Genomic DNA, 25,704 nt, shown 5'->3' on the forward strand with positions numbered 1-25,704 from the left:
TGTGTACTGTGTGCTACAGATTTCTTTCAGTTTGTTACAAACACAATTTGGTAATTTCCTAAATTGGTTCTGCCTGCCTTCAAAGAGAAACATCTGTATAACCTTATAGGTATAAACTACTTTCTGGTAAAATGATCAGAATAAAATAAGCTCATCTCTTCCTGAAATTTGTGAGAGGATATACGGTATTACATGTTCCAGCAAATCTCGCTGTTTGAGTTTGACACTTGATTCAATATTTCTAGTATTCAGTAACATGTGTGTTTGTTAGTTATTCTAATTTGGGTCAGTTTAAAAGATACGTTGCGGGCTTCCCTGGTGGCGCAGTAGTTAAGAATCCACCTGCCAATGCAGGTGACACGGGTTCAAGCCCTGGTCCAGGAAGATCCCACGTGCCGTGGAGCAACTAAGTCCGTGAGCCACTGCTACTGAAGCCCGCGAGCCTAGAGCCGCGCTCCACAACGAGAAGCCACTGCAATCAGAAGCCCGCACACCACGATGAAGAGGAGCTCCCACTTGCCACAACTAGAGAAAGCCCGCGCACAGCAACGAAGGCCCAACACAGACAAAAATAATAAATAAACAAAATAATTTTTTAAAAAAGATACGTTCGTTGCAAATTATGCATAGAAAATGTGGGCACCGTTCCTGTTTGCCTCTTTTGTTTGTTTTTTTGTTTTGTTTTGTTTTGTTTTGTGGTACGCGGGCCTCTCACTATTGTGGCCTCTCCTGTTGCGGAGCACAGGCTCCGGACACGCAGGTTCAGCGGCCATGGCTCAGGGGCCCAGCCGCTCCGCGGCATGTGGGATCTTCCCTGACCGGGGCACGAACCCCTGTCCCCTGCATTGGCAGGCGGACTCTCAACCACTGTGCCACCAGGGAAGCCCCTTGTTTGCCTCTTGATCAGAAACTTCAGCAGGGCAGTAAAGAAGTCCATGTGATTCAAACCGATCTTTAGTTGCTGTAAGAAGTTAAATGTAAAAAACCTTTTTTAGTTTTAGGCCCCTTTGAAAAACCTTGAAACATGGAGTAGAGGCAGGGAACGGTACTCACTGAAGTAGAAATGACTGCCCACTTCAGAATCTTCATTGTATTTATACACAAATGCGCTTACATAAATCAGAGGCATTTTGCAGACGCTTTGCTGACTTGTTCACCTCTACAGAAACACAGAAACCAGACCCATTTTGTAAAGCAGAAAGTCATGTCACGTGGAACATGTCCTGTATATATTTCCTACATGGTAATGGAGTCTTAATGATAAGTGCAAGGTGATAATTTAATGATGGGATTAGTCTGATCACTTAATATACACAATCCTGGAAGTGAATTACTTGCATCAGATATAGTGGTATTTATTATTCTGTACAGAGAGGAGAATACATATAAAATATATGCTTACGTTACATGCACGCAGATTTCATGCTCCATAAATCTTTTCTATTTTTTAATTTACCTTTCTCTAAATGATGTGCATGGAATATGCCTTATTACAGAAAATGCTGTTCATAATTTGACTATGAGGAAAAGTGCCTATATGGTGGTAATGCTAGTTAAGGCAAATGAGACCAATTATCAGTTTACTACATCACCAGTTAACATTTTATATTGTGATGTTCAAAAAAGAAAAGTTTAAACCTCAAATGTGTATTTTATTTTACAATCAGTTGTGGGATTGGGGTGGGAGTATGGGAGGGTTGGGGAGGAAAGGTTAATTCACCATGGCCACTGATGGGAATCTTTTTATATACCCACTATGAATGTTTCTATGCTTGCCATTTCTGGTAACTATCATGACTAAATTGGATAGCTCTATTTTACAAAGGTATGGAAAGTTTACAGAGCAGTGTCTAAATCTACATTAGTTGCATTTGCACTATATTTTAATGATATACTTTTGCAAATTATTCTGTAAATAAAATTACAGTAAAAATATCTGTATTAAAAAAAGAAGAAAAAAAACAGATACATTTTACCTTCAGATAATTGCACTGGTACTTCACTAGGGTTAAACCTGCCCAACCAGATTTAGAAATGAGTTGGGGAATATGAAAGGAGTTTAAAAGAGATCAAAATTTGGAGAGGTACCAGCCCTTTAGACAACATTCAGGCCCTCTAGAATTATTTCCATATGGCTAATTCCTACATACTGAATATACATGATGTTTTCTCATCCACAGTTATTTCCCACTTCTCTTCCCCAAGCAAAAATAAATCATCTTACTCTCTTTTCTACTCAGTTACTCTTTTGTACTGCGATAGAAACTTGAAAAATATTGGTGATGAGGGGTTTTGTCCCTGAGTGTCCGCTGTACAGTTCAAGAGAGCACAGTGTTTCACCTGGAATTCAGGGCTCCTGATTTTCTGGTGGAGGGTGATCACAGCAACTCTTGATTTGGGTTCGCCACAGGGGTAGCCAGACCAAGCAAGAGGATGACTGGGAGGGATGCAGGAATACAAAAAAAGGGAAAGGAGGAATGGGACCCCCATTTGCTCAGTTTCATTAACTAATTTGTACTCCTATACAACATCAGTGTCAACTGCTATTAAGAAAATCTTAGTTGGGCTGAACTGGTTCTCTTGTGAAATTGTGCTGGTTATCTTTAAGCTTATCAGTTGTTTGTCCAATTAAACACTTTCATCAGTATTTGATCCAAGTTGTACACACAATGTATTTGGATTATTGTCATTGTTCATCTACAAACTCAAAACAATCATTTTAAAGTATCTTGGGAGTGTGTAGAGTGTAACTATTCTAAATACCTTTATGATCCTGATGATATTTTTTAAAAATAATAAAGTTGGGAGGTTCCCTGGTGACGCAGTGGTTAAGAATCTGCCTGCCGGGCTTCCCTGGTGGCGCAGTGGTTGAGAGTCCGCCTGCCGATGCAGGGGATACGGGTTCGTGCCCTGGTCCGGGAAGATCCCACCTGCCGCGGAGTGGCTGGGCCCATGAGCCATGGCCGCTGAGCCTGCGCATCCAGAGCCTGTGCTCCGCAACGGGAGAGGCCACAGCAGTGAGAGGCCCGCGTACTGCAAAAAAAAAAAAAAAAAAAAGAATCTGCCTGCCAATGCAGGGGAACGTGTTCAAGCCCTGCTCCGGGAAGATCCCACATGCCGTGGAGCAACTGAGCCCTTGTGCCACAACTACTGAGCCTGCGCTCTAGAGCCTGTGAGCCACAACTATTGAGCCCACGTGCCACAACTACTGAAGTTCGCATGCCTAGAGCCCGTGCTCTGCAACAAGAAGCCACTGCAGTGAGAAGCCCTCACACCACAACGAAGAGTAGCCTCCGCTCGCCGCAACTAGAGAAAGCCCGGGTGCAGCAACGAAGACCCAACACAGCCAAAAATAAATAAATTAAATAAATAAATTTAAAAGAAAAATAATAAAGTTGGATCTTCCATGTTACAATCACAAAATTAAAACCAGTATTTAAAAGTGGAAAAGTATTAAAATATTATGGGAAAAAAAAGAAGCAAAGAAAGAATGACAGGTGATTACATATGAAAATATCATAAATAGAGAAATAAAAATTGGAAATACTTGCAACATGAATAAAAGAATTTAATATTCCAAGAAGCAAAGTACTTCACAAAAAAAAAATTTAAGAAAAATATTATAGGAAAATGGGTAAAACATGATCAGGCAATTCACCAAAGAAATTAAATAATGAAAAAACAAGAAACTGTAAGTTTAAATATTAATGAAACAAATGTAAATAAAACCATGATTCCATAGCTTTCCTATCAAATTTACAAAGATTAAAAGAAAATTATTTTAAAGATTAAATAATAAAAACACTGATCAAGGGAGTGGCAAACATTACTCCTGTTCATTATGAATGAGAGGATGAATTAGTTCAAACTTTCTAGGAGAAAATCTGGCTAACTAACTCAAAATGGATCCATGGCCTAAAGAACTAAAACTACAAACTACAGGCTTTACAACCTTGATTTAGCAATGATTTCTTGGATTATGACAACAAAGGCACAGGAAATAAAAGAAAAAATAGACAAATTGGACTTCATGAAAATTTTTCACATTGATGTGTCAAAAGACAATATCCACAGAGTAAAAGGCAACCTACAGAATGGGAGAAAATACTCGTAAATTGTATATCTTATAAGGAATTAGTATCCAGAATATACAGAGAACTAAAACTCAACAAAAAACCAAACCACCAGATTAAAAAATGGGTAAAGGACCTGAACAGACAGTTTTCCAAAGAAGATATACAAGAGGCCAACACTTTTTTTTTTTTAAATAGTAGCCATCCTAACAGGTATGAAGTAATATCTCATAGTTTTGATTTGCATTTCCCTGATGATGCATCTTTTCACGTGCTTATTGGCCATTTGCAAATCATCTATCTGATAAGGGTCTAGTATCCAGAGTATAGAAAGAACTCCTATGACTCAATAATAAAAAGATAAATAACTCAATTTTTAAATGAGCAAAGGATATAAATATGTTTTTCCAAGAAGATAATCAAATGATCAGTAAGTACACGAGAAGTATTTACTGATACTGAATGATACAATAAGTACCATTCATCATTAGGGAAATGCAAATCAATACCACTTAATAGCCGTAAGGACAGCTATATTAAAAAAAAAGGGGCGGGATCAGTGTTGGCAAAGATGTGGAGAAATTGGAACACTTGTGCATTGCTAGTGGGAATGTAAAATGGTGCAGCCACTGAGGAAGCAGTTTGGTGGTTACTCAACAGTTAAGCACTCAGTTACCATATGATCCAGCAATTCCACTCCTAGGTATATATCCAAGGAACTGAAAGCAGGGACTCAGATACTTGTACACCAATGTTCACAGCAGCATTATTCATAATAACCAAAAAGTGGAAATGACCCAAATATCCAACAACTGATGAATGACTAAACAAAATGTGATACATGTTAAATCATGGATAAGCCTTGAAAACATTATATTAAGTGAAAGAAGCCGATCACTAAAGACCACATATTAGATGATTTCATGTAAATGAAATGTTCAGAACAGGCAAATCCAGAGGCAGAAAGCAGATTAGTGGCTGCTCAAGGCTGGAGGGTTGGAAGGACAGGGGAATGACTGCTGATGGATACCGGATTTCTTTTAGGGGGGATAAAAATATTCTAAAATTAAACTGTGGTGACAGCCACACAACTCTGTGAATACACTAAAAGATGGTGAACTGTACACTTAAAACAGGTAAACTGTATGGTATGTGAATTACAGCTCAATAAAGCTATTAAAAAACCTTATGAAGTATAAATGTGTAACTTCTTTAAAGGTTTTATTAATATTTCCTCCATGAAGACAACTGGTATTTAATTTCCCTACTTAGTACACTGCAACTAAATCAAAACTACTTTTTAAATACTTTAAAATAAATAATGAATACCTAGTGGTAAATGTTATCTTACATTCCAAAACATTTCCGGGGTAATCATAGCACAGAATCTCACTAAGGAAAAATGTAATTGTACTGCATTCTGATTTAAAAGCAGCAAGCATACTTAAACTCAGTGAGTCCAGCTCTTACAAAGTGCAACAGAAATAGGGCAAATGCTACATGATCCAAGTCAAATAAAGGTTAAAAAGTGGTATACTTGGTTAGTGTTTTTTGCTTGCAATGAAAACTTCAAGTACTTAAAGAAGATCAGGCTGAATCACCTTCCGAAACTGAACGGTCCCATCCCACCCCCACAAAAAAAAATCCGGAAGAGAAACAGATGAAATATGTGAAGTGTGTGCTACTTTGACAGACTTCCTTATGTTTTCCACGTCTGCATGTCCAAGCCTAGCACATGTCAAAAGCCTAAAGGGGCTCTGCAGGTCAGCTAGTCTTGGCTAAAACAGGACAGTAGTAACTTTTGGCTACAGGGTACCTGGTTTAAATTCTCAAGCAGCCCTGGACTCTTGTGTACTAAAATAGATTTTCAGATAAAAAGATTAAATGTTTGTGTACTTTTTCAGCTTCTTATCTATCTATAAGGAGTAAGTACTTTCCAACTTCTGTTGAGGAGAAATTATGTCTATGGAGAAAGAGTTATGTTTAGCAGTACTTAAAACTGTTCTTAAAAGTCTCTTCCAAATTAATAAAGTACATCAGAACTGTCTAGTAGGTAATCAGCTGCCTGCTTACCTACATAAATGATTCCCTCTGCCGAATACACAAAGTCAAGAAATTCCACTGGCAGCAGAAAAGGAGGCCAGCCCAGAGGGGAATCCTACTGAGACTGGTGACAAGGAGCAAGGCCAAAGCCAAAATCAGTACCAAACAGAAAAAGCAAGCCAAAAAGGGGAGGAAAGGAAAAGACTGGGTATAGGAAGGTCAGTGCTGGTCAGGAAATGAAAGGATGACCAAGGCCAAGCAACAGGAAACAAGAGAGAAAGATCATCTGATGAAAGTGAACATAAAATAACATGTAAACTTAATAATGACTGTAATCTTAAGTATCCACAAGACTCAATTTTTTTATGCCAACCAGTAATCTAAAATACGTAGGACTATGTGGGAAAAGAAAACCTAAAGCAAAATTTCCAAAAGAATAAACAATTCCAACTTTACAATGCATTTGCCCCCAGGACTCAAGCATGTCATTATTATATTTATTTCCATTTCTTCCTTCCAGATTAAGTTTTGTTTGGGGAGTTTTGATGGGAGTATAAATGGTGCATAAGATTGGACCTCCAAAGAGCCTGAAGCCTAGGCCTGTTAAAGAGACATTCCTGGGAAACTGACCTGCACTGCAGCAGTCTAGCAGTTATGTACTGGGTCGTTACCAGTAACTTGTGCTTGGGCGTGATGATCAGTCTCTAGAACTTTTGAGAGAAGCCAGGAGGGATAAAACTCCCTGTGGATATAGCAAGGGAGCTTCTCTTGCTTCATGAAGACTTTGCTCCTTGCCAGTGGTATCATCCACAGCAAATATCCCTGTGGGGAACTTTCTGGGTACCTGCGAAGTTCTATCTCCATCTGAGAGAATGTTGTGTGGAAAGACTGATATAAAGGACATTTATTGCAGTACTGCTTAAGGGCATAAAAAAAAAATGAAAGCAACCTAAATGTCCTTCAACTGGATATGTATATTACATTATGTTCATAAAAAAGAATGACGAGCTGATGAAATGAATTACGTTACATGTGCTGTTATCAGTCTCTAAAACATGAACTGAGAAAAGCAAGAAACAAAATATACGTATACGCCATCATACATTTTGTGTTTAAGGATGATGACATAAAGTCCTTTCTAACTAATTCTTACACATAACCCAGCAGCCATTGATACATGTGACTTTATAAAAATAAAAGAGTTATGCATGAAAAATAATACCATAAAGTCCAAAGATGTTTGTGTCCACAAACTGGAAAGCATACACAAGAAACGTTATCAGTGGACAGCTCTGAAAGAAGAAATGAGTGCCTGGAGGAGACAGAGGTGAGAAGACTTAAGTTTTCACTTCCTCAGTATATTTACATTTTTGGCATACTCGTGTATTATTTGCTCAAAATGAATGAAATATTAAAGTAAATTTTAAAGTGGACCCAGACATGTATCTGCTCCCATACGCATATATACAAAGAGGGGCTGACAATGATCTTCCTGCATATTCTTACACACTGTTTGAATTTTTATCCTGAGAGTTTATTAATTGTATAATCCAATCTTATTTTATAACAGAAATACAGCTGTTGAAAGTATACAATCTTTGACCCTAAAATTCCACTGCAAGAGCTTGATACTATGTTGAAGAACTGTAGTCATATTTTCTAGGAGGTACTTCCCTAACTGCAATGGCTAAAATTTAGAGACTACTTATATTTCTTCTATCACTAGAGAACTGGTTAACTGGATACATATCTACTGTGTGTGTGTGTGTGTGTGTGTGTGTGTAATGTGATGCCAGCAATAATTAAAACTGATGATTTAGAGCTATATTTACTGACATGGAAAGATGCATAATATGCTTTTTTTAAAAAAATCAACATTCTCCATCCGATGGATCTATTTATTTATTTTTTGGCTGTGCAGCATGTGGGATCTTAGTTTCCCAACCAGGGATCGAAGCCACGCCCCCTGCATTGGAAGCACGAGTCTTAACCACTGGACTGCCAGGGAAGTCCCGCATAATATTCTTGAATGAAAAAAAATAACGTCACAGTAGATTTCATTAATCATTTTCTCCATCACAGCTGTATACCACTGTATTGTAATTACCTGTTTATTTGCCTGTGCCCCTCAAAGTCTTTAAGTTCCCTAATGACTTACAACTATGGCCTGTTCACTGCTGAATCACCTATACCTGGCACAGAACCTGGCACATTAGACATTCAATGAACAGAGACCAAATAAACTGTAAATACACATATTTGCCCCCCCCCCAAAATTACAGCTAAAGAGAGACTATGATGGAACATCAAATATTTAAATGACTTAATTTTACATTTAAAAGAACCTTCAATGTTAAGTCAGCACTAGAAAACAAATACAAGTACTCCTTACTCTGTGCTTAACATTTTCTTGGAAAATGTGTATAAACTGAACTTTTGGCAAACTGAGTCACAGGATAGGTATGCTAGGAGAGCTCCCTTACTTAAAGGGCTTCTTTCATAAAGTGAAAAAACTCCAAACAAATGTATTTATTCTACACGAGCTTAAATTTCGCACGATTTATTGGCTTTCCTTAAAACAGAAGCCTCATAAAAATAATTTTTCAATACCTACCTCCTCTTTCCCCTAAAATAATGACTTGCTTAATATAAACCATAATACCACTGTTTGACAAGTTTGGGTTTTGTTTTTTTTTTTAAATCCCTTAGTTCTCTACAAAAGCTATAAAATTCAGGTGTACAGAAACACCCAGAGTAGGCATCATGATGTGAAGAATTCCTCTCCTTAGGATTATTTGTTCGAATTCATGGGCTATAATAAAGTTATGGATTTTAAAGAGCTTGTCTAGAGAGAGGAGTAACTGAGTTACCTTGAGTAGTTGTTAAACTATATAATTTTTTATTCACATAACAAAAGGAAACTTCAAATATGAAACAACCACAGAGTTTAAAGAAAACTAAATGTCAACTCTGGTTCAGAGACGAATTATATTTTCCTTAAGGTTAGAAATATAGGTCTGATCCCCATGTAAACTGATTCATTTACAAGGTATACTTTAGAAAATACTTTATTCTTTGTAGTGGCTCAATTTTTCAAATACCTGGGACTTCTATTTGGTTCAGTCAATTAACAAAGCTTGCATCTGCCTTTGGCCTTTGGTTTTGTTCAATTCTGTTCCTGGTATCAATTTAGCCAGCCCATCAAACTTTGCTTCTCAGGGTATTTTCACAAGGCACTGCTTTTCTATTCCAAAATATGCTCAAGTTTTTAAGTCTAGCAAGTTTAAAAGGAAAATTTTCAAGTATGAATTTTAGGTACACCAAAAATTTTAAAGTATTAAATACCTGTCGACATTTGGCAATATGCCAGGAAGTAAGGGGAACACAATTACTGCCCTAGAGGAAATCCATAATATCTAACCCATAAACCTTCACCAGAAAGACCCAAAGGACATATAAACATTAACCACATATACACTAATGTAGTTACATAATATATCTATGAAGAACTAACTATGTTTTGCGGGGTGGTGAGTGAAGAGAGAATTACTGGAGTTGTATGTTAAGATAAAGTAGTTAAGATTTCTGAAGCTAAATGTTAGAACCAATTTCAGCTGAGGGAAAACTGCTCCCAGCACAAGGTGCTGCCTGAGAACGAGCTCGGAAGGCGGTCTGATGTGATGGAGGAGGAGCAGCTGTATTAGTCTGTATTGCAGAATCGCCACAATAGACTAGTGTGTGAACACTTCCTGGGAATAAGGTGGGCTACTGATTAATAAGGTGTCCTGGGAATTAAGGTGTCCAGCTCTTGGGGACAGAGGACAAATCATGGTTCTAAACCAAAGTCAAGGTAAAGCCACTCAAAAGGGGTTCTCAGCTGCTTTCAAAAGTTTGGCAGTTTCTCAAAAAGCTAAACATAGAGTTACCATATGACTCTGGGTATTTGCCTAAGAGAACCAAAAACATATATCTACACAACAATTTGCGCATGAAGGTTCATAGCAGCATTATTCATAATAGCCAAGAAGTAGAAACAACCTAGATGTCCACCAACTGATAAATGGATAAACAAAATGTGGTCTATCCATACAAAGCAATATTTTTCAACCATAAAAAGGAATGAAACACTGACACATGCACAACATGAATGAACACTGAAAACGCTACGCTAAGTAAAAGACAAATGGCCACATACTATATATTTCTATTTACATGAAATGTTCAGAATAGGCAAATCCATAGAGAAAGAAAATAGATTAGTGGTTGCCAGGGGCTGGGAAGAGAGGGAATGTGGAGTGACTACCAATCGATACGGGGTTTCTTCTGACACGATAAAAATGTTCCGGAATTAGGTAGTGGTGATGATTGCATAGCCTTGTGGATACACTAAAAGTCAGTAGACTGCACACTTTAAAAGGGTGAATTTTATGGTATGTGATATATCTCAATTTTAAAAAGGGGATTCTCAGCATTTTTTCTGTGACAACACACCTGAAGGACAAGACGTAACTCTATCAGTAAAAGCAGCCTACTACAGCAGGGACTGGTTTTGTGACTTTGACAATCACTATACTAAAGAATCTTGAGAAAATGATAACTTAAAGGTCTTTAAGTATTAAGATCAAACTAACGGGTGAAAGTCACTTTTTAGTGACAACTTCAAGAACTGCCTTGAGGTGACAACTTCAAGAACTGCCTTGAGGTGACAACAGATATTTTAAGACAAAAAATATCACAGTAGTTTCTAAATAACGAAGAGATGGCCAAGGCCTACTTAAGCTGCTGTGAAGGAAAGGATTTACAAATTGTTCTGAAAGAGGTAAGGACAGTAGGATTTTCATTCTCTAGCAGCAGCTAAGAACAGAAAAAGAATAAAAACATAAAGAGACAATGAGGGTTGGATTCAACAATACAAGGCACTACAAAAAAGATGACACCAGCCACAGGGAAGAATATATATTTATCAACACTGATTTGGCATATACAGTCCCAACTTACATATGGATCATATTTCAAATGTTTGTAAATCATAATTCTGAACACAACTGCCAAGAGAACTAATTTTTGAAAAAGTAGGTAAGCTTGCAAATGACCTACAGTAACTTCTAATAATTTGTCATTATTTCTATTTTCCTAGCTGAAATTCAGTTGCCGCAAGCCACCTCCCTACCATCTTCTCACACAACTGAGAGTCCCAACAAGAGGAATTCCCCTCCGACCTGTTGGCCACCACCATCTCAGCAGCACAGAAAATTCTGGATCCCTACTCCTCATGGAGGTGAGGCCAAAGGAGAGTCATCTGCTATCCAGAGCCACTGTTCTGCCATGGCAGTCTTACATATGAGAGATATTCCTAAATCAGACAGTTGGATTTCAGAGGCTGCTTGTACCCTGATTCACCAATGTTCCTGTGATGGGAAACTGCCACAGAGACAATTAAGGTGCTCAGTACATGCTGATAAATGTATCCCCATATTGAATCACAGAGACTTCATCATGTCCAATGGGTACAATGGAACACCTGTAGCACATGTATGTAGCACTACACAAGCAGCAGGAGCTCAAAGATGCCGGCAACAGAAAAGGTGCGGCAAGGAAAGGCATGGGAAGAAATAATTCAGACCCACAAAAGTTGTTGGGGTCTTTAAGAGCACAACAAAAAAAAAAACCTTTGTCCTATTCCTCTTGAAATGCCCTTTCTGGGACTTCCTTGGCAGTACAGTGGTTAAGACTCCACCCTTCCAATGCAGGGGACACGGGTTCAATCCCTGGTTGGGGAACTAAGATCCCACATGCCCTGCAGGACGGCAAAAAAATTAAAATTAAAAAAAGAAGAAAAGAAACTAAGTTAAAAAAAGAAATGCCCTTTCTGATGAGATCTTCCCTGTCCGTCAAGACTCAACGAAGTGCTGCCATCTCTGAGAGGTTTATCCTGAAAACCCTAAGCAGTTGGGAGCTTCCATGTCTGTGTTCCAATAGCACCTTGTATTAATTATCATAATGCTTATTAAATTGCTATAGTTTATTTACGTTTGTTTCCTCAGTAGGTGTCTTCTGAAATAATGGAATATTTTACTCATCTTGGCATTCTCAATACCTTGTACAGTGCCTGGCAGATAGAAGGGTCCAGTAAATATTCGCTGAGTGAATGAGGGAATGGATTTCTTCCAATGTTAGAAAAAACTGTAAAATAATCAAATCAGCAAATCCAAAAATGAATTAATTTGCCAGTTTGCTACTAAGAAAATGGGCTCTGGGACTTCCTTGGTGGCACAGTGGTTAAGAATCCACCTGCCAATGCAGGGGACACAGGTTTGAGCCCTGGTCCAGGAAGATCCCACATGCCGTGGAGCAACTAAGCCCGTGCGCCACAACTACTGACCCTGCACTTCTAGAGCCCGCGAGCCACAACTACTGAGCCAGCGAGCCACAACTACTGAGCCCGTGAGCCACAACTACTGAAGCCCATATGCCTAGAGCCCGTGCTCCGCAACGAGAGAAGCCACCGTAATGAGAAGTGCGCGCACCGCAATGAAGAGTAGCCCCCGCTCACCGCAACTAGAGAAAGTCCACGCGCAGCAACAAAGACCCAACGCAGCCCAAAATTAATTAATTAATTTAAAAAGGAAAAAAAAAGAAAATGGGATCTAAGCATGAAACCTCAAAGTGGCCTACCCAGTGGATCTGAATGCACTGAGTATTAAGGCAGATAAATTCAACTGCAAGTAGATAAGAAATGCATAGTGAATATTCTGCTTGTCCCTTTCCATCACATTTTTTAAATGTTATAAGGAATATTCCTTATTGGGCATGCAAAAATCCCCACTGATGGGGATTATTACATGTTGTATTTGGCATTTCTGACATCTAAAGAAATACTTAAATCAAACTGAGCCTAGATACAGGGTTCAGCAATATTCAGAAGAAAAACTATTCAAATCCTTCAGGGGAAATAAAGGGTTCCAATCAAGTTCTGATCACAGCTAAGGAATTAAAGCTGACTTAAAAGCTCTAGTGCAGATCAAATCAGAAGCGTTCCTCGTGCTAGCCACCAAATGAATGGTTCACAGGATGGGAGCAGCCACATAAATCCCACACCTTAAGATGTAAACAGGAGGGAATGCCACAGTGGTACAAGGCATGTTAGGTAAGGGAGCTGACAAGTCTTTGGAAGCTACTTATTTTCTTTTTGGCAGTTGATGAGAACCCACATTAAAGCATGAGACTAAGAAACATGGATGTGTATTACTGTCTAAAGTAAAATTTTTGTCTTAGTGGTTGCTTACCTGATCTTGCAAAAGTGTTTTATATTTTTACTTCCTCAAATTATAATACTAGGAAGGCCCTAAAAATGATCAACTCAAACCCCGTAATTTTAGAAATAAGGAAACAAAGGTCTACAAGGGCAAATGATTTGCCCAAGGTCATACTGGTGATCAGAGGCAGAGTCTGAACTCAAACTCAGTTCTCCAGTCTCCCCAACTTAGAGTTCTTTGCACTACACGAAGAATTTTCACATCCTAACATGCCCTATTAGAGTCTGGTCCTACACACACACACACACACACACAAACACACACAGAGACATACACGTATATGTGTGTGTGTGTATACACCACATAGCTACACACTTACTTTTGCAGCACTAGAAAAAAACTAGGGCTGTTCAGAAACATACTAAAAAAGTATCAGTTAATTGAAAAGACTAGTCCTGTGATAAGGCATTCATGCTTTCTGAATGACCCACTAAAACACCAAATCCCCATGTCTATGTTTATATTTATCTTAATATGAAGCATAATGGTTAAGAGCCTGGGCTGTGGAGTAAGAGACCAGCCTGTAATCCCCCAATTCCAGCTCTGACATTTAATTAGTCATGTAACCATGGACAAATTTGCTTAACCTTTTTAAACTTCAGTTTCCTCAACTATAAAACTGAAAAAACACAACTGACTTGTATGGTACTTGCGAGGATTCAACAGATGATGGCTGTAAAGGGCTCTGCCCAGGTCCTAAGACTTACTCAGTAACTTAGCTATTATTATCATTACCACTGCCTACTAATCTCTGTGCTGTCTACAAAAGTGCCCCAACAAAAGTTTTCTGTATATTTCTCTCTCTCTCTCTCTCTCTCACATTCACACACACACAATCCCAATTATATAGTATCTGTTCTTTTGAACACAGAGTACAGCAGCCTAAGAACCCTATTCAAGAAAAGTCTTTTTGCTTTTCTTATTTGGAAATCAAACTCTTACCCCAAATTAATTTTTAAATTCTACAATGTTCAGTGCCAATAATGAGATTTTAGAATTTAAAAACACAAATTGTTTTCTGGTTCTCACACTTTTCCATTCCTTTAAACAAGATAAGTTTGGTTGCCTAAATTCTGCAAAGAGGAAATGCAATTGACTCAGAAAGAAAATGAATCCCCCTGCTTCCCACTGAGTACCCTTTTGGTGTTCAGACACAAAGGACACTCTCTATCTCATTTATGGTGACAGCGAGAGTGAATTATTCCCAAGATTTACTGTGCATTTATGTTTTAACTCTATTAGAATCTGAAAATAACACAACTATAAAAGGCCCCCTTTCCATGTATATAATCATGCCTCAAATAAAGTATTCCACCTTCCCCACATTCCTTAAAATGCTGAGTTTACCAAAAGTGTAGTATACTAGCAGGAGAGTATTATTAATACTTAAAATCAAAGAAATGACCTTTCAAGCTGTTTTATTTCCTAAAACAATAATTTAAGCAGCTAACTCCTCTGGTCTAAATTCCATTACTAATTATTCATGTCTATGATGCTCACTGGACAACTGAAAGGATACATTTAGATACCTTCATTTTAATAGCCAAATACAAATGAAATTTATTTCATTTTATTGTAAATCTCAGTATTCTCTTTGAAGGTGTTATTGTCTGGGTTCCTAGAGTTCTCTGAAATTCCAGTTGCAGAATATATAATTTCATTTGAAAGTAAATCAATACTAGAAACAAATTATTTGATCATCATCTTTTTATAAAAGATTAAACAGCCACAAATTTTATTTTACCAGGACTAAAATGCACTAAATTACATTTCACTGACATAAGATCAAAAGAGCTTCATAAATACAATGCTTCATTTTACCAGAGTGAGGTTATAAGGAGCCGAAAAACATTCCCTCTGGAGCACAAAAACTGTTTTAAGTAATTTTAAAACTCTCTTGACATTTCATCCATTTTTTAAAAAACAGTTCTTCCTATATACAAAATCATTAGAGGCTACTGGAAAACAAGCCCAAAGAATTATAAACAAAAAGTTAATTTTTCCAAAATGCAATGCTACCTGCTTTTTGGTTATCATGAATGACAAAGAAGTGTTCATATATTATACATTCAGCTAATTTTAAATTGTATAATTTAATCTTCTAAAATTATTCTTAGCCTAAATTAAAACGTGACCATGAGATATAAAATGTGGTCAAAAGTACCTCTTGCTAGTAAACAATATTATAGTTTTTCATAAAATGTAAATTCAAAGTTAATAAAATTTGTATGTTTTATTAGCTTAAATTGGTAATTTATGAAAATAGAACTGGTTTTTCTCAGAGAGATTAGAAAGAAATTAAGATCACCAGAATTTTATTAAAAAGATGACAGATAGTCAAATGCACTACAATGTCTAATCTCATGGGATCAGGGATTTTATGAATATGCCCCAAATTACATAATATTGGGGGACAGGGACATGGTGTAAGTCCTTTAAAAAATATTGTATGGGAAGTTAACAAGGATAACTTTTTAAATATGTACGTTATTACAGAGTAATACTTCAATGAGAAATATAATTAAACAACAGAGTCAACAACATCTCCAGAAGCTGATTTCTCAAGTGTCACCAGACTATCCATTCTGCTAAAGAGTACTTTTAAAGACATGCAGCACCCACAGTATCAAGTTTTCAAATCCGTACCTTTTGCATATACCATCACTGCTTTACTGCTGCATATAAGCACTGAAATGCACATTCCAAATTAATGAGAATTACTATCTTCTTCCTCTTAGAGTCCATTTTGAGTTATTTTAGAAAGATATCGCAGTAAATCTAAGAAAAAATGTTGATTAGGTAGATCCTTCCTTCGCCAATATTTAGAATACTGAAGTATTTATAAATATGGCTTCCCCCCCAACCCAGGTAACTTCAGCTTTTTGAATGGTTTCATTTTTTTAGTGCTAATATAGTTCTGAACATACCCTCCTGTGTGATTTGGGGGGAAAAAAGCAATTATCTTAAACGTTAAACAGCAGCTAACCAAACTAACAGTGATGTTCAAGTAAACCTACTTTGTTTATAATAAAATCTAAAGATTATATAACAAGCTTTGACGTTCTCTTTCCAGCAGTTTCCTACAGTGTCAAAGGCTTATTAAAGACAACATCCGTTTTTAGAAGAGGAAAACAGGAGTTAATAAATTATATTTTCTCAACTAAGAAATGCCTTCTCTTTTGTCAATATCACAAGCTATTCACCTAGTGACAAAGGAAAAATGAACACTTCACCTGCCGGTTTCGGAAACTAAATTGGGAGCGTTACCAGTCATAGACTTAATATTTCTCGGGAAGAATATCTGAAGCAAAGAGATTATTGAAAGTTCATTGCCAGCTGCTACATCTGGGGGGAACGGCCTGAACAAGACTCCCCTATTTGTCATCAGCCTTTTTCCTCACCACCCACCCTGCACCAAACCCCCATTGTTCTAGGTAAAACTCACAGCTAATGATGTCGAAAGAGTAACTACTACGTTTCTGCGGCAGGTGATCACCAAGAGGAACTCTTCAGAACCACACTGACTTGCTGATTTCTTTCCCCAAAATAAAATCCGAATTTGATCGTAAATCAATCACAAACTGGTGGGGGAAAAGGATCCCAGCTTCCCTTCCAGACTGATGGATGTCAGTCCAGAGGCGGTTGAGGAAAGCCCCAGAAGGTTCCCATAATAAATCGACCCCTCTTAAAGATCATTTAAACTGACGTTTCATAACGAAATTTTAAAGAAATCTGTACCGAAACCCCTGGATAAAAAGTACACAGCTCCCTTGCCCGACGAGCGGCGCCAGGAGAGACAGAGGCAGCGGCTCGCCGGGTCTCGTGCGGGCCCGGCCCCCTCGGCACCAGCTCCTCCCCGAGCCCGGCCGGCCGGACCCAGGCCGGAGGGAGGCTGCCCACCTGCCCGGCGCCGCCGCCCGCCCGACGCCGACACTCACCCATCCTTCCGCTTGGCTTTGTAGACGTGACCATAAGTGCCTCGGCCAACTTTGCAGCCCTCGTATTCAAACAGGTCCTCGACCCGCTCCCGCTCGCTGCTCAGCTTCACTTTAAAGTCATAGTCCATTGTCACGGCCTGCGAGGCCGGGGAGCGGGGTCGCGACGCCGCGGGGCGGGGGTGGGGACCGGGGAGGCTCCGGCAGCCGCGGCCCCCGGGAACCCGCCCGCTCTACGCCCGGCGGCCGCAACGCCGGCCCGGCCGCGGCGGCAGGAGGAGGCCCCGCGAGGGCGCCGGGGACATCCAGGGGGGCGGTGGGGCGGGGGCCGGCCGGGGGGGACGGCGCGGTCCCCGGGCGCAGAAGGGTGAGGGACGAGGGCTGGGGGCGGGGAGCGCGGTCGCTGCCCTTGTCCCCGCAAGCTCCGGGGCGCCGGACCCTGCGCTCCGGCCGCGCGCTGGGCCCCCGCGGCGGGCAGCGGCAGGACGGCGCGGCGAACTGCCCCTCGGGCGCTCGCGCCTCGCCGCGCTCACACACGTTCACACTCACTCACTCACTCGCTCGCTCGCTCGCTCTCCCATCCACTCAGACAGAAAGGCAGCGCTGCACAACAGCCGGTACCTCCTCAGAGAGCGGAGGGAGGGGACTCGCGGAACACGGCCGCGCTGTCGCAAAAACGTCGCGAAGCCTCGGGGTGCTCGGCCCTCCCTGCGGCCCGCGCCGCGCCGGCCGACCGGCGTCCCCCACCGGGCCCCGCTCCCCGAGGGCTGCGCGGACAGAGCGCAGTAGCCGCTGCCCAGAGCGGCCGCCACACGCACCACGTGGGGCGTCCCGGCGGCGGCTGGGGCCCCAGACTACAACGCCCAGAATGCACGCGACGCTGCCGTGGCCGGCCCCCCTACGGCTCCGCCCCCCGCGGTGGGGTTTGTGGCAGCGTTGCATGATGGGATTCGTAGTCCAAGGGGAGGTGAGTCGTTTCAATCTCTAGGGGAAAAAAAATTTTTCTTTTTTACAGCGATGTCTTTAGAGTCTGATTTGGGCTAGAAACTTAACCAAAGAAATTCAAGTGTGAAGGAGGCTAGTTTGTATTAGAATCACATTTTGCGCCACTTCCGAACTCCAGAGTTTAAAGGGCATTATCGTTATCGAAAAAAGTCGAAGTATTGGTCAACAGCTCACAGACTATTATTTGGTGTATTCTTGTCGTTCACAGTCTGATAAGGGCTGCACAAAGATAGCAATGTGTTGACACACATTACAAACATCAGTAAAAGTGAGTCAGCGAGGTGTGGCCACGCTGCTCCTGAAGAGCACCAGTCTTGTGACAGACGACCATCCCAGTGAGCCCCATCCTTTCAGAGGGGACGTTATTTTGAGTATGACCTCTGCACCACTGCCCATACGCGCAGCAATTTTTAGCCATGATTACAGCAATTGATCTAAATCCATGGAAACCGTTGATAATTTTAAGGTAGGAAAGGTGTCAGCTGGAGGAGTCCTGATATCTTGATAATAATCTCTCATGTTGCTTTATCCCCCTTATTTAAACGTCTGTTTTTCATTTTTTGATTTTATATTAATTTTGTATTTATATATATTTTACTTTTCCCAATTGCTATCGTTTCCACGAAAGCTCCCCAGCTCCCAAAGGACATATAATCTCTCCCATTTTTAACTTCCATCACACATTTTTTTTATTTTTCCTGTGGTACTCATCAAATTCTGTTTTGTCTTTTATTTCCTCTCCCTTGCTCGATTATAAATTCCTATAGGAAGTAATATTTGCATCTTCCATAACACCTAGTATCATGGCTTGATTTTGGTGCACAGTAAACATTTGTTGAATTAATGAGTAAGGAGGTTTGTGTCCAAAATATCTATGTACAAATGATGACCATGATACCATTTTATGAAAAATCCTCAGAAGGGATCTTATACAGATTTCCCTGGAGAAAAGAGTGACTTCACCACTGGTTTAAACAAAGTTGTTTTTCCTAGTACATCAAATACTGTTTAGTGTTTGAGCACACTGACCGGTTAGGTGGGCCTGGGTTTGAATCTTGATGTGCCATTTATTAGCAGTATGTCCCTGGACCCTCAATTCCTTTCTTTGCAAAATGAAGATATAAAAGACCTCAGCTTAGGGTAAGTGCACCAGAAAATTAAGCTTTCATGAATGGGGCGTTATATGTTTCCAGTCAGTGATGTCAGTTGGGTGATTCTCTAGCGGGACTGCTCCTTTGCATAATTACAGAATTCAATTCTTTTTCCTAAATATGATTTTAGAATAGACTTCCTGAAACATATATATTTCGTATTTCTTCAGTGCTGTCTTTTTGTCCAAGCATTTACTCATAGATCTTGAGAAACCAAACCACCACGCTAGAGAAAAGGTTGTGAAGAAGCATGAGACTGGGCTTGCCCCACCTCACCCCTGCACCTGTCTCCCACAGCCCCTGCACACGATATTCCTGAACCCTGAAGGTCTCTGCCTTCTTAAACTGTACTTTTGACCACTGCTTTGACTCTGTCCACCCTGTGGATGAAGATAAGACCTTCCCATGAAGAGACGGAGTGTTTTTTAAAAATAAAAATTGTATGGATTTAAGAGGTACGACGTGATGTTTTGATACACATATACATAGTGAAATGATTACTATAGTCAAGCTAACTAACAGTGTTCTTACTGTGAGTAATCCCGGGACAGGAAAGGACGCCAGCCTAGGACCAGGGAAGAGAATGGCTTGCTTTGCTCTCTGCAGCTATGGTGTGAGTTAGGGGTCTGGACTCCAGGTCGGGGGCACACGGTGGTGTGAGGTAAGCTGGCCCCTTAAAGGAGCATCACGATGGGGAGCAAAGGAAGAGAGGGCCACGAGGGCCCCTTAAAGGGGAGCTTGGCTAATGTGTTAGGAGCAGTACTATCTAATATCCAGCTTGAGGTTTTTCTTTTCTGCGTGGTAATTCCCTTCTGTTATCCCCGAGATATCAGCTGGGTCTTACCTGTGGAGCCTGTGTCCAGGCTTGGAGGAAAGGAAAGGGCAGCAGCCGGAGACTCAATTACGGGAGATAAGAAGTAGCCTGCAGAGCCAAAGCAATGAGCTGGGAAGCCCTTGGGGCACATGCTTGTATTCCAAAAACTTGAGGGAGGGAACCTGGTTTTGGAAAGGATTTCCTGTAGATCGGGGAACCCCAACCCCCAGGCCATGGACTGGAACCCCGTGGCCTGTTAGGAACCAGGGCAGGTGAGCGAAGCTTCATCTGTACTTACAGCCGCTCCCCGTCGCTCGCATTACCACCTGAGCTCCGCCTCCTTTCAGATCAGCAGTGGCTTTAGATTCTCTTAGGAGCGCGAACCCTCCTGTGAACTGCGCATGCGAGGGACCTAGGTTGCGCGCTCCTTATGAGAATTGAACGCCTGATGATCTGAGGTGGAGCTGAGGCGGTGAGGCTAGCGCTGGGGAGCGGCTGCGAATACAGATTCTCATTAGCAGAGAGGTTTGACTGCACAGACACCATAATAAATCAATTGCTTGCAGACTCATATCCGTGAGTGGCAAGTGACAAATAAGCTGCATCTTACGGAGTAGACTGGACATAAGCAACACACTTCAGGTGTCACTGTCTCCCGTCACCCCCAGATGGGACCATCTAGTTGCAGGAAAACAAGCTCAGGGCTCCCACTGATTCTGCATTATGGTAAGTTGTATAATTATTTCATTATATATTACAATGTAATAATAACAGAAACAAAGTGCACAACTCACCATAATGCACTTGAATCATCCCGAAACCATCACCACCCCCGTCCGTGGAAAACTTGTCTTCCATGAAACCTGTCTCTGGTGCCAGAAAGGTTGGGGACCCTGCTATAGATCAAAGAATCAGGTTCAGACTTAACTGTCATTTAACTGAATTGAACACATCAGGGACCTAAGAGCTGCTGTTTCAGTTTGATTTTCAGCCTCCGGTCATCCTGATATCATGTCTCTTTGCTCCACGATGACCTCCAGTGACACTGTAGAGTCTGTGACCCTCGTTGGTCCATGTCCCAGACAATGCGCAAATCATGCTCATGCTTCTTTTCTTAAAATGTGGTTCTTTTCATTCTAAATTTAACATCTCCAGTCTAAACATGCCTCTCAGACACCAGCCCCACATTTCCACTGCCTCCTGTTCAGCCTCAGGGGATAATGTGCTGTCATCGCAAACGTAAAATTTCTGAAACTGAACATACCATACCGTGTCCTGAACCTCCCAATTCCCCAGCACAGCGATGCCAGTAGACAGACGTTCTGTTGTTTTCCTGCCAACCCTACGAGCTCAGGCCTTCATTAGCTGCTCAGTGTGCTTCGTGCTCATGCCAAGTATACCTTTGTCCAATCCTCAAAAGCTGGATGCTTCCTCATACCATCTCTGACCTTTGCAGGCCTACCCACCCTCCAAGATACAGCTCAAATGCCTAAGTTAGTCATGCAGCCTTTCCTGCTTCTTACAACTGAACATGAACTTTCTCTACCGTGAACTCCTACCCCAGCCCTGGCGCCATTGCACTTTATTTGTAACTCACATAGAAACATCACACCTACCTTGTATTGTAGTCATTTATTTTATGTACTTAAAAAAATATCTTTCCTTTAATAAACACCTTAATGACTGAGTCTGTAACTTATCTTGTGTCTCCCCACAGTGCCCAGGACATAGTTTGCATAATTATTTAGAATTAGAATGTGTTTCACTGGCTTGGTTTCTATAAAGATTGAAATGGACCTTAATAATAATAAAAGGAGGGGCAGTCATTTTAAACCATTTGGCATTTTTCCTCAGTCCTGCCTCTGAACACATACTTTTTTGCAGCATGCAGAAGGATTTGGTGCTTCGTGATATATGAACGTAAGAGAGTCCTACTGGGCCTTCTCAGTGTTGATCACTTGCTGTCTCTACAACTTTTAATTCCGTTTTCTCACTCAGTATCAAAGTGTGATTTAAACGGAAAATATCTACTCTCCCTTCCTGCAGGTAGAATACTCATCACCTTTATTATCGAAAAGCACATATTAAGCATCTATATTTGAGTGTAATGTTAGACACAAGAAATAGCAAGTTAAAGCAATCAACGCTCTAGTCTTCTATAATTTTTCAAAGAAAATCCTGATGCAAAAAGTTTCTCAACTAACTCTATAAGCATCCAGAATTTAATTCAGACCTTAGAAACAGTCAGAACCAAAAAAACACTTTCAAAAATAACTTCCTTTCTCCCCTTCATCATGTGAATGTCATTTGTTCTCACAGTCATTAGCTCCACATGACTCGACACATGACCACCAACAGTTGCTGAATTTGATGTAAGATGCCTGTCATTAGAGAATAATGGATTCTGCTTCTCAATTCCAGTTCTGAAAATCCCAGGAAGGGCTCTGGACCAACTAGGTTAGGGGCCCATCCTGGACCAGTGAAGTGTGGCCACAGAGGCAGGGTCATATAAGAATATGAGAGTGCCTTCATTTGGAGGGATGAGGAAGCAGGGGGTGGGGAGCTCACAGGAGAAGGGAGAAAGCTCGAAGTACCACGAAGAAGTGAAACAGGGCAATGAGATGGAAAGTGGGTCCGGGAGGAGATTACTTAAATTGGGTGGATGGCCAAAGACGCTCTGAGATGAGGCTTCAGCTGAGATCTCAGTGATGAGAAGCAAAACGTGCTAAGGGGAGGGAGCAAAGTGGTCCAGGTGGATGGATCAGAGGGACAGCAGGTGCAAAGGCCTTGAGCTGGGAGCCAGGGAGCAGAAAGAAGGCCTTATGTGATAGGAATGTCATGAGTGAGGGGGGAGGTCGTGTGAGATAAGGACAAAGAGGTGGGCAGGCGCAGGCTATAGAGCCTTTTAACCCACTTCCCCTCTCAGCAGTCAATCTCACCCTTCCTTACATTGCCTGGAAGGGCTGTCAAAGGGCAAAGGTAAAAGCGTAAGGTCTCTTGAAGCCTGAGCTCTACAACTGACACAACATCACTTCTACCACATTCCGTTGGTGAAAGCAAGACTCAAGACCAGCCCAGATTCAAAGGGTGGGCAAGTAGACTCCACCTCTTGTTAGTAGGAAGTGCAGAATATCATCCATGCCTTTCAGTCTCCCCAGGCACAGATACATATGAATCTGTAGATTTGGTGCAATTAGTTCCCTTGCAGATGGCTTTGGTTTTCTCTCGAAGGTAAAAGAACAGTTCACCTGCTGTGAATGAGCAGATGGGGTGGAAGGAGAGAAAGCAATGGTTTCATATCTGAAAAGGCTGTGGGTTGAAAACAATCTTTCGGCAGAATCAGAGAGATAGCTGGCAGATCATCGTAGGACTTTCTAGCCAATGTCAAGGGCCCGTTTGCAGGTGCAGCTATGCATTGTATCAATATCCATCTGCCTTGTTGTGAGATTTTCATCACCAGCACTCAACAGCCCAGGTGGAGACCGGGAAAGGACAGATGTTGGATTCATCCGGGGTTAGGGCCTTGCCAGCTGGGCATGATGAAAAGAAGATGAGGGGTGGGGAGTGAGGATTACTGGCAGCAGAGTAGTTAGAATAACAGACCATGACATTAAGCTGGGCAAGGAGGAAAATGAAGACAGGATTTCCCCTCTTACATCCTAATACCAGCTTGAAGTTTTTCATTTAATTTTTTGCAAAGTAACTTTAAAAACAAATACCTACCCTCATTCCTTGCTTCATTAATATCTGTGCATGAGGCCAAGACCCTTCCATCAAATACATACTAAATAAAACAGACAGCTGAAAAAATAATATAACAGGTTAAAAATGATTTCTCCTTTTCTTAGCTGAGGGATTCCCATTCCAGTGACCGGTAAGACCATCCCAAACTGAAAACCTCTCCCATGTGTTGATGACGAATTCTGCTCTCACGTTCTATAAGTATTAAAGAAGGTTTACCTCTTTAAATTGATATTCAGTACTATAATCTTGTCCTTTTCTCCTTGAATAAGCATATGACTTTAATTTTCAGTTCAAAATATACTTTGCCACACAACAGCATAGCAAGTAATCTCTAGAACACCATTTAGGTTTGTGTTCAGTTTTTCAAGGTGTAACATTACTCTGGATTCTCCTCTCATTCCAATATGTTTCACCTTCCAGGTAGCTGGACTATGTTACTCAGACCCAATCACGAGAAAAGCTGAGTCTTTTCTGGCTGGTTTCTGTGCAAAACTGGATCTCCTGTGAGCCACAGAGCTCTCTTTCTACCGAACATAAACACGCCTAGGTCATTTCTGCAACCACCTGATACTTGATACCTGGGTTTATTTGTTTCCATGCAACTCCATGCCCAGAACCTCTGGGACTTTTTCACCCTTAGTAGCCTTTGCCCCTTACCAGCCAAGGTCAAGTTCCATCAGGTATTGTCCTTCTTGCTCTGAAACCCTACATCCTGCTTAAATTTTAAAATGCTGTTTTATTTACATTATTACTCTGCTCAGAAATCTTCAAGGACCCTGTGTGACCTTCCATCACCTACAGCATAAAGTTCAAACTCCTTCCTCTAATATTCCAGCCTCTGTATTTACTTTAGCCTGACTTATGAAAATACCTTAAGGCAGCTTGCAATAGAAACGTTAGAATTAGATTAATCAGCTCCACATAGCTAAGTTTCCCACAATCTGAGCTCCTCTGTTATCTCTAGTAGGGTTCTAGCCAGTTTCCCCTGTGCTGCTTCCCATCAAATAAAACAGTGGTTCTCGACCTTGGGTGTCCACTGGAAACACCTGGTGAATCACCCCAGCAATTCTGGTGTAATTGACCTGGGCTACAGCTGGGTGTTGGGATTTTTTTTTTTTTTTTTTTCGGTACGCGGGCCTCTCACTGCTGTGGCCTCTCCCGTTGCGGAGCACAGGCTCCAGACACGCAGGCTCAGCGGCCACGGCTCACGGGCCCAGCCGCTCTGCGGCATGTGGGATCTTCCCGGACCGGGGCACGAACCCGTGTTTCCTGCATCGGCAGACTCTCAACCACTGCGCCACCAGGGAAGCCCCTAGTGTTGGGATTTTTAAAGCTCCCTGGTGATCCTAATGAACGTTCAAGGTTGAGAACCGCTACATTAGGACAAGTTTATTGATTCTCCCTGAAGCATTCATCATTCCCCTCCTTCCCTATCCACACTCTCCCTTTCTTCCTTACTTCTCTAAACCCTACCCCCTCTTTGATATCCAACTCAGGTACTGCTGGGATCTTAACTTATCACCCAATGCCAATACATTCCCATAGCAATACCGTTTACACTTATTTGGCACTTTGCATATACTTCTTTTTGTGTGTTTATCCTGTCTCTTCAATGGGATTCTA

General features: G+C 41.1%; 1 protein-coding gene across 11 annotated transcripts in view; it reads right to left on the minus strand.

Moving 5' to 3' along the window:
- The window catches only part of CDK8 (cyclin dependent kinase 8), a 115,867-nt gene extending 97,830 nt beyond the window's left edge, over window positions 1-18,037 (minus strand). For 2 of the 11 annotated variants that reach the window (XM_022574531.3, XM_022574530.3), the window contains exon 1: window positions 17,371-18,008. In XM_022574531.3, coding sequence (XP_022430239.1) covers window positions 17,371-17,498 — 128 coding nt within the window. In that variant the 5' untranslated portion in view covers window positions 17,499-18,008. Of the gene's footprint in view, window positions 1-16,078; window positions 17,345-17,370 lie in introns of those variants that run through there. The other 9 variants (XM_089899710.1, XM_089899709.1, XM_089899708.1 and 6 more) reach the window with 9 other exon arrangements.
- Window positions 18,038-25,704: the final 7,667 nt, after the last annotated feature.

Source organism: Delphinapterus leucas, chromosome 18 (genome assembly GCF_059928025.1).
Source record: "Delphinapterus leucas isolate spDelLeu-1000000601 "Yukka" chromosome 18, BTC_Dleu_Yukka2, whole genome shotgun sequence".
Taxonomy (NCBI): domain Eukaryota; kingdom Metazoa; phylum Chordata; class Mammalia; order Artiodactyla; family Monodontidae; genus Delphinapterus; species Delphinapterus leucas.